We start from the raw sequence: 17,986 nt of genomic DNA, 5'->3' as shown, positions 1-17,986 counted from the left end.
CTTACACATGCAAGGCGAGTGCTGTACCGCTGAGCTCCATTCCAGCCCTCTACCTCCTACTTGTTGCTTGGATCATTTCCCCTCTCAGCCTCATTGGCTTGCTGTGGGGTTGAGTGAACCAGTAGTGCATGTAGCAGGGCCGTTTCCTTGTCATAGTAGGAGCTTTGTGTCAGCTACTTTTGTATCTTTATCTTCACCTCCACTTTGCTATGAGGTATGGAGTGTTGTCTCATTTTACAGTCATGGAAGCAGAGACTTAGGGAGCTATTGATGGCTCAAAGGCCCCAAGATGAAAAGTGTTATATTAAGTATTTGAGTTTTCTGATACCTAATGATCTCTTGGCAACACATTTTAATAGGTGCCATAAGCTCAGGAAACCTGTTTAGATGCACCATGGATAACCCAAAGCCCTGTTGAGGAGATATTGTACATGGGAGGGGCAGGCAGGTGGGCCTGGCTCCCGGCTGGGCACTGTGCTGGTGGTGAAGTTGGTTGGGAGTAGGTTTCAACCTGAAACTGACTTAAGAAGAAGTGTATTTCATTAGAAGGAAAGGCTTTTGTTTCCAACTTGGGCACCAACACAGATGCCCTGTGAGTAAGGAGCAGGCAGGCTACATTTTCTGGAGCTCTGTCCTTTGGCTGGGCAGTCTCCTACAAATCTTGGAGGCAGATATTTGTGTGTTAAGCCCCTCCACTGCTAGGTTCCTATTACTGATGAGGCACATGCTACTTGTCAGCACAAAGCATCTCTTCTCTTACCCAGGCCCTCTCTTCCAATCACTAATTGTGTGGCTTTGGAAGAACTGTTTGTTTGTTTGTGGGCTAAACCAGTTGGTGCTTGGGAGCTTCTCCCAACTCTGTGCTTGGGGGTGGAGGTGGGGGATTGCTCCCGGTGGTGCTCAGTGCTCCACCCTCTGAGCCACCGTTCCTGCTCCTGCTTGCAAGGTTGTTTTGCGCTGGTTTAGTGCCTTGGGATTAGGGCTACGGGAATGAAGGGCACGATGATCTGTCCCCTCCCTTTCAGTAGGCACCGAGTGAGGGCCGAGGGAGGAGAAGTGGCATTCTCTGCATTTACTGAGCCCCAGACATTGCGGGCCCCTCTCAGGGGTGGCTTTTCCTGCTCTGGCCGGGCTGCCTTAGAGATAGGAGTGGGTGGCACTGCGCTGAGCTCTGGTCTGAGAATAGCAGGTTGCAGGTGAGCCAGCATTCTGCGGGGACCAGGTATGGAACCAGTATAGGAAGGGGACTGCCTTGGAGGTGGGGGTGTGTCCATGTGCCAGTGACTTCCCATCTTAAAAGACTGTGGAACCCCCTTCCCCTTTGCTTAGAAACAAGGTGTGGTCATCATAAAATTGAGAAGTACAGAAAATCTACAGTGATATTTTATTTCACATTCATCTAGTTGTAGCATACTTAGTAGTAAACTAAATGATCTAGTTAGTCTCACACACAGTTGTTATAAATGGCCCCGGAGCACTTAGCTAGTGGGCATGCTCTGCGAGTGTTTCTGGATGAGGGGAAGGGGGGTGCTTATTGTTTCTCATGGGCATGCATGAACTTCTCATGGAGGATAAGAGTAGTGTTGAGTCCAGCCAGTCAGCTAGGTGGAGGCTGGTTACAAGAGCTGCTGTGGCAGCTGGACGTGTCACTGACGATCTCATCTCTGAAGTCAGCTTGAACAGCCGCTATGCCTGTCCACACCAATTTTAAAAACAGTTCAAGACCTAGAGGCACAGAGGCACCCGGAGACTAGCGCTCTTCAGCTTATTCTCGGAGGTTTTTCTCTTTGTGCATTATTAGACAGTAAAAGCTAATGGATGAGACTTAGTTTGAAGGATTATTATTTTTTTAAGGTGTGTGGATTTGGGGCCATCCCTGACAGGACTCTGTGCTCAGGAGTGAGCCCTGGCAGTGCTCAGGGTGTCACATACAGTGCTGTCAGCCAGCTTAGGCTGTGCTGTAAGGCTAGTGCCCTTCTCCTGTCTTATTTCTTCAGCACCTGAAATTTCTTTTCAGCCTTCTTGATGGGATTCCGTCTGTGCTCGAGGGACGGTTTCTTGTTTGTTTCCTGAAGCTTCCTGAAGCTTCCATGTGCTCAGACCGTACCTGTTCCAAACTTGAAGATCAGCCCATGAACCCATTTTAGGGAAGACTGAGGCGTGACTCCCCTGACAAGAACTTTACATTGGTTTTTCTGTTAGAAAGTTCTTTATTTTTTGCCTGGCGATTGGAGCAATTTTTCTAATCAGTGGGTTTCTTTAGGAGTTGTAAGATTTTTCTAAGAGTTGTCACAAAGACTGGAGTGAAATGAATTTATTTGGAAAAAAAAATTAGTATGTTGGTGCTGGGAGCACAGCATGCAGTGGGGGAGGGGGGGTCACTGAGCCTCACACGCCAGGCTGGTGCTGTGCCAACGGTCCTGCCCATGCAGCCACTCTGTGAGAGCCTGCGTACGGTCTCCTGGCTTTATGGACTTTCACTTGAACTACATCTTTACGTTACAGAAGTTCTCGGACACTAGCTTTTTTGTTAGCTTCTTGTGTGATTACTACAGAGTTGGGAGGTCAGCCTCTCAGCTTCTAATCCCATGCTCTTCCTGCTTCAGGACGGGAAGGGGCGGCTGAGTTGGTAGTGTGGGTGAAGTTCAGGTCTTGTTTGGTGCCTCCCTGACAGTGTTTTCTCACCCTGACACTACCCCTTCTTGCCTGATGAGCTGCTGGCCCAGGCGTGGTGCTGGTGGGATTGGTGGTGCTGGGGAGGCCCCTCCCTGGGACCCACATGCCTGAAAGCTGCCTTGCACTAGTCTGCCCTATCTCTGTGTGTTTGGCCCTCTCAGAATGCCTGGGTAGCACTTCTGTTTCCTGGGAGGCCATGCATGGTGTCCTGCTTTGGGGTCGTGGTGTCACCTCTGCTTCTCTGTTTTGTTCACAGGCAGTTTCGTCTGGCGATGAGAAAGAGGGGCTGAAGCATCCTGGGCTGATGCTGAAATACTCCACGTATAAGAATCTGGCCCAGCTGGCGGCACAGCGGGAGGACCTGGAGACAGCCATGGAATTCTACTTGGAGGTGTGGTTTTGGCTGTTGGGCAGGATGTGAAGTTGTGGTCTTGGGGGCCAAAAAGAGGGTGTGCGCTGGCATGTCACCAAGCTGTGAAGCCTGAGTCCTGGTTCCCGGGGGGTGCCGCAGAAAATCTGGAGAGGCCTGGAGAGGAGGTGGCCTGCACCCTTCTCACCCCTTAGAACCCCTGCAGACAGGGAAAGGGTCTCACGCCTCCGTGTTCTGCACAGTGTCTCGGGAGCAGCAGAGAGGAGGAGGATCCTGGAGAGGGAATGAATTGGCACCTAGGCTGGTACTAAGTAGAACCCTGTGCAGGGCACCCTGCTGTGCTGTCTCTGCTGCACTCATCGCTGTGGCCACTGCCCCTGTACCAGGCACAGTGCTCGAGGCTTTTCATGCCTGCCTGATCTCAGACCCAGGCCAGCGAGATCTGATTACCCTCCTTTCAGTGGTCCCCCTGGTCCCCCTGGTCAGTACAGGGTGGGGATGAGGACTGAGGTCTCTCACTAGAGCCTGTTTGTTATCTAGAACCCCACAAGACTCTCCAGTTTTATTTTAGTTTCTGTTTAAATTTCTTTTAACCTCTCAAAAGTGTAAGGAAGGCAGGGTTCAGAGTGACAGAGTATGGCAAAAAAATGTTGGACTCAGTAGGTCTGTGTTACTTTGTTGGTAGTCATGGGGGGTCATGCCTGGCAGTCCTGGGGGCAGGCAGGGCCTGAGGTGCTAGGAACGGAAGCCAGGGCCCCACGCATGCCCGGAACCCGCATCCCCAGCCCACGGGAACTTCTCTTTGCCAGTTTCCTGGTAGTGTGAGCAGCTGGGCTGGTGCTGTGTCCCCCGGCCAGAGGGCGTCTGCTCAGGGAGAAGGCCAACAGAGCATGTGCCCTCTGCTCGTGCTGATTGCAGGCCGTCATGCTGGACTCCACCGATGTCAACCTTTGGTACAAAATTGGCCATGTGGCCCTGAGGCTCATCCGGGTACCCCTGGCTCGCCACGCTTTTGAGGAAGGGCTGCGGTGCAATCCCGACCACTGGCCCTGCTTGGACAACCTCATCACGGTCCTGTACACCCTCAGCGATTATACAAGTGAGTCACTACACTTGAACGCCTTCTCCTGGGTGCTCAGGTTTCTGGAGAGAGGAAGGCGCTCGGCTTGGGTGAGCTTGAAGCTAAGTTGAGGCTGATTCTGTCTTCACATATCGGCTTTGTTCTGCTTGCTTTCATCTGGCTCCTTTGAGATGTGCTGCTCCTGTTGGAGGAACAAGTAGCATGCTCTCTGGGTGGTCTTCCCTTCCGGTCCTATCACCTCATCCTGGCGCTGTTCCATCCTGTGGCTTGTTTCCACAATTAGCTGTCCAGCCAACCAGCAGTTGCAGTGTGGCCTATCTGATGTGGGAACCTCTCTGTTTCTCACTGTGGCCCATACCTTCACAGAGCAGCAGCATGCCTGACGAGCCACCAAGGCAGGCACTGTTGGGGTGTCAGCGTCCTTGTGTCCCCCCCCCCCCCCCCGCCCCAGGCCAGAGCAGAGGCGGCCACCAGGGGCGCTCTGTGGAGGTCTGAGCTCTGAGACCTGTGGGCGGCCCCCATTGCTCTGGGTGGGCTGGGCCCACTGACCCCAGTTACTCTTTTCAGGACGGGCGGGCTCAGGAGTGCACGCCATCAGTTTGAAGTCTGGAGGGCTGCCTTTCAGAGGCCTCTCCCACCCCTTTCAAAAGGCACCTAGCACCAGGTCCCGGGAAGGTCATGATACAGCTGTCAAGGTAGAGCCACACCCCGGCACATGCACACTGAGAAACAAGTGTGTTGTTTGGGGCTTGTCACTTCACCTGCAAGAAACACGCCAAGACATGTTGTCGAACCCCAGAAAGGGCCACTTTGGGTCTCCTTTCATTCAATTTTTTTTTTTTCTGTCCACACCAGTATTTTTTCTGAAGTCTTTCCTGATTGATGGGCCACAGTGCATCTCGTTTTGCTCGCTGTGCATTTTTGTTGAGTCCAGAGCGGGGCACGCTCTTGGGGTTACCTGGCAAGGCCAGAGGTTTGGCGTGCACACTCAGCGCTTATTCCTTTTCTTTCCCCACCAGCCTGTCTGTATTTTATCTGCAAAGCTCTGGAGAAGGATTGCCGCTACAGCAAAGGGCTGGTCCTCAAGGAGAAGATCTTCGAGGAGCAGCCTTGCCTCCGGAAGGACTCGCTCCGGATGTTCCTCAAGTGGTGAGTGCCACCGCCTCCCCCACCCCCACACTAATACAACACGTGATTGGGGTATGGGGAGGGAGGGTCTGCACGCATTCTCCCAGGCCCCTGGACTTCCTTCCCCGTGGCATCCTCGTGGACAGGCCCGTGCCTGCCCTGTTCTCTCTCTGCCTCCTTGCCCACTGCTGCCGTCCTTCTCTCTCCCCTACCTGCCCCCCTCTGCAGCCTGCTTGCTGCTCCCTCTTTCCAAGGCTTTGTTCTCAGTGATGCTCAAGTCATGTGTCCCAGACATACATCGACTGAACTGATAGACCATGTGCTCAGTAGCACTGGCCAGGCATTCTTTCTTAGCCTGGCACCCCCTGCCCCCCATCCCTATTCTCCGACCTCCCGCTTTTCCCCCTTGAGGAGAAGTGTTGCCCCAACCCCTGGCGGCTTCCGTACCTGACCCCTATGCTCAGTCCCATCCCTGCGTGCTGGCCCTCACGGTGCCTGCACCTGCCATGCCAGCTTCCTGCCTTTCCACCTGTCAGCCTGTGCTCCTCCTCATAGTCTGCCCCAGGTCACTCCTCTGCAGCTTTTCAACGTTTGGCTGCTGGCCTTCCCCAGCTGTCCCACCCGGTCAGCCTCGCTCTCTGGTATCTCCAACCCGGACTCGCCCGTCGGAAGGTTTTGGTTGTGCATCTCATTGTTTGGTCCCCGTGGAACTCTGCCTCTTGTTCTGAGCTGTGCTGAGGGAATAACTTTTTATAGAGAGATAAACGGCTAAGTCTATAAGCTGGTGGAGTCCCTGCTGGGCACCTCAAGAGCTCTTGGACATGGGGTGGGCACTGCTGGCCTCCTAGGGCGGAGCTGTGTCTGGGGGAATAGGCATGCCACCTTAAATTCCCATCCTTCCTGTGGTTTGGGGGCATTGTGGGTTTCAGTGGGCATGGCTACCCGCTGGCTCTCGGTTAGGTTGGTCAAGGGTGGGCTAGCTAAGTCCTTTTTAAAATGTTCTGTACGTAACTGAGAACATGAGTTTGTTTCCTGTGGTGTTTCTGATACTGCTGTGCTACTGTTCTTATACATGAAGACCTTTTGTTCAATTCTGAATTAAATAGAAGGAACAAAGGGTATTAGTCACTTCTAGTGGATGTGGGTATTGCAAATGCTAATTACTGTCCCGTGGAGGCCAGACTGAAGTGGTTATTTTATTTGTTGGAAGAATTAATGCAGATGAAAGGGTATTAACTGCACCCCTGCTGTAAAATTTCAGCCTTGGCTCTGCCTGGTAACAGTGTAATTTCTCCCTTTCTTACATGCCGATAGTGACATGTCCATCCACGATGTGTCGGTGAGTGCGGCCGAGACTCAGGCCATTGTGGACGAGGCTCTGGGGCTGCGCAAGAAAAGGCAGGCGCTGACCGTCCGGGAGAAGGAGCCGGACCTGAAGCTGGTGCAGCCCATCCCCTTCTTCACGTACGTCACCTGGTCTCAGGGGTGCTGACTGGGCTGGGCTGGAGATGCAGAGTCTAATCTGTGCGGGTAGCTTGGCTGGGCACTGCTGACTGCCCAAACAGGCCTGCCTCTCTGATGTGTGCCCAGCCTAAGCCCTGCTTTGTTGCTGGGCTTCCTGACAGCCTCTCAGAGGGGAAAAGGAAACTAACCTTGGCCAAACGCTGACAACAGGTGGGACTGCCCCAGGGACGTGGGGATGTCCCTGAAGTCGGGGCAGGCAGTTCCTCTTCCTGTGGGGTTGTAGTGACCCTGAGCTGGAGCACAGGGAGGGCAAGAGCAGAGCCAGCACCCAGCACCCCCACAGGATTCAGCCTGTGTGCAGGCCTGCAGGGAGGCGAGAGGAGCCGTTTCTAGGAGGAAAGAAAGCTGCAGGGTGGGGGTGTGGGGGTTGTGAGATGTGGCTGGGCCGTCCCTCTCCATGAGGCGTCAGATTGGGGCTTTCGCCCAAAAGCTTGAGAAGCTGCCATTCAGGAGGGGTCAGGACAGGCCTATATACACGCTCAGCACAGCATAGCATGCAGCCCAGGCGTGATGCAGAGTGGCAGACAAGGTGGCCGTCCACGCCACACGCTGTCGTAAAACACACAGCCCCACACCTACCCCTGACACGCCGTGTATGATAACCCTACCCTGGTCTGCGTGCTCTCCCCAGCGGCCAGCCCAGGTCGGGGTGCGTGAGGTGGGGCTTCGTGCTTGCTCTCTCCGCCTAAAAGCCAGATTGGACTCATGGTAGGAGAGAATTGCCACAGGTGTTTTGTTTACTTGGTTTTTTGTTTGTTGTTTGTTTTGTTTGGGGGCCACAGCTCGCAGTACTTGATGCTCTAGGGCCCATGTGGTGCCAAGGCCTCCTCACAGGCTTGTGCTTGGCCCATCCCTTACTGAAGTGAGTGTCCACTGAGCTGAGTGAGGTTCCGTCTGGAGGCGGGGACACTCCATGCCTTTTGCCAGGAGGGCCCCACCCCAACTTCTGCTTCTACTCCAGGGCTGTGCCTCAGCTGTGCTGGCCTTGAGATTTTTGTCAGTAGTGACGATGACAAAACCAGGCCCACCACCCGTCCTCCCCGCCCCAGAATGGCACCTGTCCCTGTGCTTGGATCATCCCCCGAGAGGTGCTGACCAAGTGTGGTGACCCTCTTCTTGCAGCTGGAAGTGCCTTGGGGAGAGTTTGTTGGCCATGTACAACCACCTCACCACGTGCGAGCCCCCGCGGCCCAGCCTGGGCCGGAGAATTGACCTGTCGGACTATCAGGACCCCAGTCAGCCGGTGGTCTCCTCGGTGGCAGTGGCGCCTGTCAGAGTGATCCAGCCGAGCCCCGTCAGCGCCAACCCGGCTGTGACTGTGGTGGAGCCCGTGCTCTCCTACACCCCCGTGGCCACGGCCGGCTTCCCGCTGCACAGTGCCAGCCTGCTGGAGACCGGCATTCCCTCTGGTGAGTGGGCTCTTGCGGGCGGCTCCTGGGAGACCTCTTTTGCTGAGCAGGAGTTGGGGCCCGAACACCTCCAGAGGTGCTTGTTCGAGCGAGAGCCCCCGGCTCCCCTTAGCCTCGTGCGGGGCTGCTGCTCCTCAGGCCAGCTTCTGCAGCGACTCTGCTGGTGGGAAGGCTCAGGGCTCCAGCGAACAGCTCCTGGGGTCTGCATAACGCGTGGCCGACAAGTTTGGATGAGGTGGCTTTTCCATTAAGCAATACGTGAGCTTGCCCGTTCCGCAGCTCCTGGTGTGCTGGTATTCCACACATATGGTATTCCATACTTTCAGGCTTCAGCGTAATCAGCAAAGTTGCCACCCTCTGTGGGAGACTATTTTTGCATAGTTTCATTGATTTCAGTTATAACTGGAGTATAAAGAGTTCCAGAGAGAGAGTTCCCAAACCTTTCCTTGGTTTGGTGTCACTAGGAAAAAAAAAGTATCTGGCAATTAAAGAAGTTCCAAGTGACGTGTATGGGATTGTTTCTAACAAGTCACTTCACCACATGTGATACATCTCTGCATTTTCTGGGCATCACATGATTTAGCTGCTCACAGCAGTGGGTGCACAGGATCCTGGGCAATGGGTAGAGTCATTGTCACTGATACTTGCTCTGTCAAGGACCCAGAGGCTCAAAGCCCTTCAGCTGGTGGGAGGGTTGGGAGCAGGGGCAATGTTTGACTGAGCCTTTGGTGTTCTGTAGCTAGGGGAAGTTCAAGAAAAATGTGAGAGGTGAGTGTCCTGACTTTCCTCAGGTCTCTCTGTTGTTGGAGAAGCGCTAGGAACTCCTCAAGCAGCATAGAAGATGAAACTTGCTGCTCGAGTCGGAAAAGAGGCTAGACATGCGGGGCGGTTCGCTTTCCAAGCCTTCTCCCTCATAAGGCTTCGGCGTGCTCTCTTTGCAAAGGTGACGTTTCCGGGGGAGATAAATCCAAGAAAGGAGTGAAGCGGAAGAAGATTACAGAAGAGAGTGGAGAGACAGCAAAGAGGCGGTCGGCCCGGGTCCGAAACACCAAGTGTAAGAAAGAGGAGAAGGTGGATTTCCAGGAGCTCCTGATGAAGTTCTTGCCGTCCAGGTACTGTGGCTGCTGCTCTCGGTTTAGGACTCCTGTGTTAGCTCCGCTGAACTGTCACTAGGGCAAGAGCAGTACAGTGTGGTCCCAGGCTGGGCAGGTGCGAGTGAACGAGTATGGTTGGTCCCAGGCTGGGAAAATGCGAATGAGTGAGCAAGTGTGGTGTAGTTCTAGACTTGGCAGATGCAAATGAGTGAGTATGATGTGATGTGGTCTGGGCAGGTGCGAGTGAGCGAGTATGATGTGGTCCTGGGCTGTGCAGATGTGAGGGAGCGAGCGAGTATGGTATGGGTCCAGGCTGGGCAGGTACGAGTGAGCGAGTCTGGTCTGGGGCTGGGCAGATGTGTGCGAGCAAGCCAGTGACCAGGAGCTTGTGTTTGTGCTACGGGGAGGACATGCTGGGCATTGGGCCAAGCTCCAGAGTTTGGATCGGTGTGCCTCCTGCCCGCCTGCCATGAACTTACCTTCTTGTGGCAGACAGGCCAGACTCAGAACCCACCACCAGACTGTCTGACAAAGAGTCACAGGGAGGCCCAAGACACGGTGCAAAGGGCTGGATCACATGCTTTGTGTGAGAAGTCGGGGCTCGATCCCCCGCACTAACACCTGGCACCACCTGGTCCTCAGGTACTGGCTATGGAGTAGATCCTAGGCAGTCCCGGGGAGGCCCCAGAACACAAAAGGACGAGTCTCAGGCGCCCTTCGTGAGAGAGCAATGGCAGAAGGCCCAGAGCGGGCACTGCTGGTGCTGACACTGGGGAAGGGACAGGGGACAGCAACAGGGACAAAGGCACAGCCGGAAGAGAGCCTGGTATGTCTCAAGACCTCAAGGAGAGAAGGAAAGGGAGAGTCAGCCCCAACCCGGTGACACCTCTGTCCAGCCGCCACCATTTCTTCAAGTATCTCCCAGGAACCACATTCTCGCAGTTCTCCCCGCATCCTCCCTGTAGCACAAGCATAAGCTCGGCTCATTGAGTGGGTGGGTGAGGACTCAGCTCTCCCAGGCCTGGGAAAAGGCAGAGCCTCACTGCAGCCTGGGGTCTGGACTCGACTCTCCCTCCTAGTCTGTCAGGCTCAGACTTTGTTTATCTTGGAAGAATTCGGGTGCCCGTGGAGGAATGCATGTTGTGGGTTGGTGATTGGGGGTGTCCTACGTAGGCTGAGAAAGTTGGACCCTGAGGAGGAAGAGGACCCCTTTAACAACTATGAAGTCCAGTCAGAAGCCAAACTGGAGAGCTTCCCCAGCATTGGCGCGCACAGACTGTCTTTCGATTCGGCCACGTTCATGGAATCTGGTAGGAATCAAGCCGTGAGGTCGTTCACACTTCAGTGTTCTTCTCTTTCCCTCTCATCATCTCAGGGTTTCTTCTGGGGTGCCTTTAAGAGTGTGGTCAGAGGTATCTCTGGGTTTGTGTTCACTCCGAGGTTCATGGTTAGCTGACAGGCCCATCCACTGAGGGGTGACAGTGCCTGTGCAGGCCCAGGTGTGTCACCCGGCCAGTGTGCGTGCTCTGTGCCCTTTCCTCTGCACGCTGCAGGACACAGAGAGGGGCCAGTCACGGCCACCCCAGACTTGGAGATTCAGAGAGCTGGTGAGGGCGGGGACCGGGACCGGATCCCAGTAGTCTGCCCTGGGCACTGCACGTAGTGGGAGGCCCCAGGCTCTGTCCCACTCTGTCCCCATCTCACCCCACTGCCACCCTCCCGCTTCTCCCATAACACGTGCAAAACTCCAGCATGAAAAGACCTTTCTCAAGTCAGCTGTTTCTCCCTTCCTGGACAGAGAAGCAGGACGTGCACGCATTCCTGCTGGAGAACCTGACGAACGGGGGCATCCTGGAGCTGATGATGCGCTACCTGAAGGGCATGGGCCACAAGTTCCTGTTGGCGTGGCCCCCAGGCCTGGCAGAGGTCGTGCTCAGCATCTACCACAGCTGGAGGCGGCACAGCACCAGCCTGCCCAACCCACTGCTGAGGGACTGCAGTAACAAACACATCAAGGTGGGCCGGCGGCCGCCTGTGGCCATGGGCTCCTACCTCGCTGACCCTATCCGGCTGTATCGGCTTTGGGCTTGGAACTTGGGCCCCGGGAGGTTTGAGGCAGGCGGGTGTGGGACCTGGCTTGTGCCTCAGCTGAGCAGAGGGTCCCTTCAGTGGGCACAGGACTGTCAGATTGCTGTTGCCTGGTGAGTGTTGGTAGTGGCAGCGAGATGGAAAGATCTGGAAGCAGAGCTGACGGAATGAAGTGCAAATGACAGTCAGGAATTGAGTGGGGGAGGGCTCCCGGGATTGATGAAAGCAGTTCATGGGGTGGGGAACCCATTGGTGGGGGAGATAGAACATTTGACTCTGTTCAGGGTGCCAGCAACTTGGCAATATTTTAAAGAGATGAGGAAGTGGAAGAGCAGAGGTGAAGTGGCGTGCCCCAGGCAGTTGGGCCACCTCCAGGAGAAAGGGGCCATGCCACAGGCACCTGAGCCACCTGCACTCAGCACCTCAGACCCTCCCATTCTGCCTGCAAGGGTCAGGAGAACAAGGCGCTCGGGCCTCTGGGGAGGAGGAAGACTGATGGTAGTAGGAGCACTGGGGAGCACTGAGAGCGTGAGGACTTGGTCCAGGGCGCCCAGCTCAGGGGCGACAGGCCACTCGCGCCCTGGGAATCAGCCCTGTTGGGACTTATGGCTCCACTGTGACCACTCAGGGACCCTCCCCGGGTAGTTTCTGCCCCTTTTGCTCAGGGTTAGAGTGGGACAGTGGAGAAACCACAGCATCAGCTAGTGCTGATGGTGTGTGTGTGTGGGGGGGGGGGGAACCTCAGCACCAGGTGTGGGATGGAGGAGCTGCAGCATCAGATGGTGCTGATGGGGGGGAGGGTTGGACCTCAGCACCAGGTGCGGGATGGTACAGCTGCAGCAGTGGGTGGTGTGGGATGCTTGGCAGGTGCCTCCTTTTTGCTGAGCATCAGTGCCCTGTGATCACGCAGCAGACCCTCGCATCAGGAAGGGTTGACTGCTGTAGTGTGGATGTGGTATCCAACAGACACCAGGCACCTGCAAGGGGAGTCCCTCGGGACTGGAGGCAGGGCTTTGTTCCTCCCGAGTCTTATTCTAGTGTAAGCCTAGAGCCACGCGCCTAGTGGCTGCTAATCAATCACTCTTGAGGCAGTGGGAAAGTGGGCAGAGGGCGAATCCTGGGTTCCTCGAGTGCATTCTCTCTTACTTTTGTGTCACTGACTCTCTGTGCAGGACATGATGCTGATGTCTCTTTCCTGCATGGAACTCCAGCTGGACCAGTGGCTGCTGACCAAGGGCAGAAACTCTACAGGTAGGTGCTGTGTGTGCTGTGGCGGGAGGGGTCTTCTGCACCCTCGGAGCCTGGGGGAGGGGGAGTAGGGGAGCTGGAGTGTCTTTACCAGCAACAGGCTCCCATCTGTATAGACACATCCTTTGGGTTGTCTTGTCAGGCCAGGGAGAATCTGGGGTCCCAGAGAAGTTGCCCAGACACTTGAGCAGTAGCCGAATAAGCCCCCAAGAGGGAGCCACCTGCCTGCCTTTTTTGTTGCTAAGCATTGAAGAAAGTGGCGTCTTCGTTTTCTGGCTACCACTTGGCACTGCGTTTCCCCAGTAATTTTCCCAGAAGGGGCTGGTGGCTTGGATAATAGAGCACAAGAACCCAGGCAAGGCCCTGGGTCCCATCACTGGCCCCACATGCCCCCCAGCCCCAACACTGTCTGGGGTGACTCTAGTGGACCCGACTATTGCTCAATGTGGCTCTCCATCCCCCCGCCCGCCCTGCTTCACGCACGCACATGTATTTTTCTCTAGAGGGTGTGGATTACACACACACACACACACACACACACACACGTATTTTCCTCTAGAGGATGTGGATTATCACTCCTGGTGATCAAAGTTGAGTCTGTACAACAGTGCCCCCAGCTCTCCGTGTCTGCATCTCTGATTGCTTTGGCTTCTCTGATGCCACCACGGAGGGCTGTGACGCTCTCGGCGCCAGGGGCTGCTGCGCGAGGGCGCAGGGCTCCCTCTGCAGGCTAGCAGGTGTTTGGACCTTGCTGTTGAAGTTGATGGCGTTCTGGCCTGGCTGCTTTTCAGTGTCTCCTCGGAACTGCCCTGCGGGTGTGGTGAACGGCAGGTTCGGCCCTGATTTCCCGGGAACCCACTTCCTCGGCGACCTCCTGCAGCTGTCATTTGCCTCCTCCCAGCGGGACCTGTTTGAGGACGGCTGGTTGGAGTTCGTCGTCCGTGTTTATTGGTTGAAGGCTCGGTTCCTGGCGCTGCAGGTGAGGCCTGTGGCTGGCTGCCTGGGAATCAGCCCCCTCTCCCCCCTTCCCCTCCAGAGGGGGTTGTTCATGAATTCCCAGCTAGTCTGTGGGGCATGTCTTTGTAATTGCAGAGCTAGAAGGGCACAAAGGAATGTAGACTTTTCCAGAAAGCAATTTACCTTCCCTATTTTATGTGAATTCTCAGGCAGTTTGCCCTCAGTGTCCAGTCTGAGGGCCAGGATAGGCTGGCTGCTCCCAGCTCCTTGTATGTGGTGATACCCAGTGCCCCTGGGAGAGTGAGGAAAAGATGCCACGGTTATTTCTGGGATTGGGGCAGGCCCAGATTCTAATTTGGCACTTTTGTAAGATACTTGGCCTTGCTCAAATGTCAGTGTCTTTACCAGCAACGTGGACTTATGATACCCGTCCTTAGTGGTATGAATCACTCATTCACTTATTCATCCATTGGTTTACCAAGCCCTGCCTCTCCTGCACTCCCGCTGTGTGCCAGGCCCCCTTTAGAGGGGTAACAATTGTCGGCTAGAAGCATGGTGCCTCCGGACCATAAGGCACCTGGCACAGCTGAGTGCGTTCCCGCCTGTCCCCATTCCTTGACCAGGGAGACATGGAGCAGGCCCTGGAGAACTATGACATCTGCACGGAAATGCTCCACAGCTCCACAGCCATCCGGGCAGAGGCTGGGGCAGAGCCAAGGGACATCGTTATCCGCCTGCCCAACCTCCACAATGACTCTGTTGTCTCTCTAGAGGAGGTGAGAGGGACTTTTCAGGGGTGTTTTCTTGGTCAGGGGTGTTTTCTTGGGTTTGGGTGGGTCTGGGCAGGAGCAGGAGATTAGGCCATGTACCGATCAGAACTCCTTCCTGGAGACATGCCACTCCGGCCTACAGGAACCCTTGAGGACTTGCAGGCAGGCCCCCGGCTCGCGAGATAGGCTTGAGAGTCTCTGCCCTCTGGATCACACACACAGCAGCACCCCTGGTGGAACTGGAGGGAAAGTCCTGCAGAAGCCCACCGGACTGGCTGGCAGGGGCATGAGTCGACCGTGAGGGCACAACTCCGACTTTCTTGGGTTCTGGGCAAGCTCTCCCTGGAACAGACCCGTGCAGGTCCATGATGGTTCCATGGCCAGTGGCGCCTCCATCAGCAGAGTTGTTCTGGGCAAGGGCAGTGCCTGGTCCCCAGAGCCACTGACACTCTCCTGTGAGGTCCTGTGCCCAGAACTCACTCCATCTCTAGTGGCCAGATACTCCATGGTTGTGCAGCCTGCTTGGATGACCCATCCACGAGGCTGGTCAGCTAGTCTAGTTCTCCTTTTTGAAATTTCTCTGCTTCTGGAGAAGTTTAGATTATTTTTTCCTTCAGTATATATATTTTTTGTTTCTTTGTTTGGGGGCCACACTGGCGGTGCTCAGTGGTTACTCTTAGCTCTGATTTATTCTTGGCAGTGCTCAGGGGACTTTATGGGATGCTGGGGATTGAACCTGGTCGGCTGCATCCAAGACCAGCGCCCTCCCCACTGTATTCTCTCTAGCCCCTCTTCAGGGGTCTGGAGAAGATATATTTTATTTTAGTTTTTTCCTGGGGAAAAAAATTGGACCCAGACCCTTACACATGCAGGAGTAAGCATTCACTCTGTCACTGAGCCACATTCCTAGTTCTAGTCTCTCTCTCTCTCTCTCTCTCTCTCTCTCTCTGTTTAAAAATAGCTAAGTGCCACAACATTCATGGAAACACTTTACACATGAAGTATTAATTTGCCATAGATGCTGCTGTATCCAGGGGAGTCAGATTCTCTGTTCCTGCTCAGGGTCTGAGAGGGGCCAACTCAGGCCAGTTCTGGGGATGGTCAGGCAGCATTTCGGGGCCTTTTGCAGATTGATAAGAACTTGAAGTCCCTGGAGCGGTGCCAGTCCCTGGAGGAGATTCAGCGGCTCTACGAGGCGGGTGACTACAAGGCCGTGGTGCACCTGCTGCGCCCCACCTTGTGCACCAGTGGCTTCGACCGGGCCAAGCACCTGGAGTTCATGACGTCCATCCCCGAGCGGCCCGCTCAGCTGCTGCTGCTGCAGGTACGCATTCCTGGGAGCACAGGTCTGTTCCCGGGGGCTCTGAGGTCGCCCTTGAGAACCCCACAGAAAAGAGTGGGAGTGACAGTTTCCTTTTCTCCTGGTAGAGTTTTGGGACTATGCAGCAGCTCGGGGGCTGCTCCCTTTAGGTGGGGCTCGAACTGAGGCTCCAACCCTAGGAGCACCTCCCCGGTCCCAGACCCAAGCCATTACTCAGCCCCTGGGAAGATGCCAGCCAGCCAGAAGGTAGCGGTCAGGCCTGGAGGACACCTGGGGCCTAGGAGTGTGGGTCCCTGCATTCAGAATCCGGCATGGCAGAGGAGGAGGGAAGAGGAAGCAGTCATCCTTTCACTTGTTTCTTCATTCGTCCGTTTCTTTTTTCCAAATCGCCTTTAGATAACTGTTGTGTGGCTGTCAGAGTGGCTCAAGTATCTGCTCAGTGTAAGGAGTCACGGTAGTAGACGTGGGCATGCGCCGTCCCACGCACCTGCTCTGGCTGCGCTGTAGCCACTGTTTCCACCCTGCCAGCAAACACCCTCAGCCTGCTGGGTGATGGCCTTCGATCAGAGGCGTCAGCCTGCGCCTTGGGTTCTGTGTCCGCCTCTCATGGCTCTTGGATGCCTCTGCAGTTCACACTGAAGAAAGTCAGGTTAAAGCCGAGTGATAGTACAGCAGCGAGGGCATTTACTTTGCATGCGACTCTGTGGGTTCGATCCCTGGTGTTTCCTGTAGTTCTCTGAACACCGAGTGATCTCTGAGTGCAGAGCCTGGAGTGAGCTGGGCGTGTGCTGCCCCCCAGAGGGGGTGATTTTGCTGTGGTCACAGGTTGTAGCAGCATATCCCTAAGAGAGTGGGCATTCCGTAGAGAGGGGACAGAAGCACCAGCAGGTCTGGCTGCAGGAAGGGCAGAGTCCATGGGGCAGCAGGGCTTCTAGCTGCTCCAAGAGCACCACAGGGGGTGTGTGAATTCAGGCAAGCTGGGGTGTGTGAAGCCACCCCAGCTCAGTGGTGAGTTACGCCGAGAGGCAGGATGTTTCAAGGTTGTGTTCTGTGTCCACAGGAAAGTGATCTCACAGGGAACAGTGACCTCCCCCCCCCGAAAAGATTTAGACTCCCCAAATCAGCCAGTGCCTGGGGCCCAGGGTTCCTCCCAGTCAGGGCGCAGCACTGAGCATGGGCCTGGCGGTGGCCCAGCTCAGAGGGCTCAGTGCCCAGGAGGAGGGGGCCTGGGGCATGACTGCATCGCTGCCTTCTCCATAGCCCCTGCTGCGGCCGCTGCTCAGCCTCCCTTGGCCATACGCTGTCCCGGCTGCCCGCCCTCCCCTGAGAAGACCCTCTGGAGCCACCGCCCTGGTGGCCCAGGGCACGTGAGCCCAGGGAGAGCTGGTGGCGTCTGGCAGCCTCGCCTTGATGGTTTGCGGGCTGTGTGGGAGGAAGGGTGTCGCCTTTGGTCCTGACACCGTTGTCCTGGGCAGGGGTGTGTGTGTGCGTGTAATCCACATCCTCTAGAGGAAAATATGAGTGTGTGTGTGTGTGTGTGTGTGTGTGTGTGTGTGTGTGTGTGTGTGTGTATGAGTGGCTCCACCGCCCCCACTCAGTGCCCCCTCCTCCTGCTCCTGCCTGCCTCAGGACTCCCTGCTCCGCCTCAAGGACTACCGCCAGTGTTTTGAGTGCTCCGACGTTGCCCTGCACGAGGCGGTGCAGCAGATGGTGAACGCGAGCGAGGCGGCGGCCAAGGAGGAGTGGGTCACGACCGTGACGCAGCTGCTGCTGGGGATCGAGCAGGCGCTGTCGGCCGGCGGCAGCGGCAACATCCTTAAGGAGTCGTCCTCAGCCTCCGGCCTGGTCCGGCTCACCAGCAACCTCATCCAGGTAGTGCCCCGCCCCGTCCCACTTCATCCCGCCCTGCCCAGCAGAGGCCGCTCTCCAGGTGCCCCTGGGTGTTCTGAGCCCGTGCAGGGTGCCTTGGCTTCTCTGGCTGGTGAAGGAGGCGGGGCCTCGCAGCCTGCAAAACTTCCCAGAGCTGGTTGGGCTGGTGTCCGAGGTGGGGTAGCCCTCACAACCCCGGGGTTCTTCTGGACCATCTGTGCCAGGGAGGCTTGTGGCAGCAGTACCTGGCCCACCGGCAGAGCGCGGGAGGCAGAGCCGGGTCCTCAGGTCCTCAGCCCAGGCCGCTCCAGCACCCCATCATCCTGGCATCAGAGTTGGCCCGAGGCCCTGCAAGCAGGCAGGCTTCCTGGGCTCTCCTCTGGTCCCCCCTCCCCCCACCCTCAGGCCATTCACAAGTCCCGCCAGATCTGTGACCTTAACATTCTGCCTG

The 17,986-nt window shown here is 55.9% G+C and overlaps 1 protein-coding gene across 1 annotated transcript in view; it reads left to right on the top strand.

Annotated features, from left to right (window-relative positions):
- CABIN1 (calcineurin binding protein 1) overlaps positions 1-17,986 on the top strand; it is a 100,604-nt gene that overhangs the window by 15,792 nt on the left and 66,826 nt on the right. The window contains 13 exon segments of the mRNA XM_056120802.1: positions 2,933-3,067; positions 3,965-4,145; positions 5,147-5,276; positions 6,570-6,719; positions 7,902-8,188; positions 9,132-9,300; positions 10,456-10,592; positions 11,081-11,298; positions 12,543-12,621; positions 13,410-13,597; positions 14,199-14,351; positions 15,475-15,669; positions 17,296-17,538. Of these exon segments, the coding sequence (XP_055976777.1) occupies positions 2,933-3,067; positions 3,965-4,145; positions 5,147-5,276; positions 6,570-6,719; positions 7,902-8,188; positions 9,132-9,300; positions 10,456-10,592; positions 11,081-11,298; positions 12,543-12,621; positions 13,410-13,597; positions 14,199-14,351; positions 15,475-15,669; positions 17,296-17,538 (2,265 nt within the window).

Source organism: Sorex fumeus, unplaced genomic scaffold (assembly GCF_029834395.1).
Source record: "Sorex fumeus unplaced genomic scaffold, SorFum_2.1 ptg000043l, whole genome shotgun sequence".
NCBI lineage: Eukaryota > Metazoa > Chordata > Mammalia > Eulipotyphla > Soricidae > Sorex > Sorex fumeus.
The sequence above is the reverse complement of the archived record's forward strand: the minus strand, read 5'-3'. Positions and strand labels throughout refer to the sequence as shown.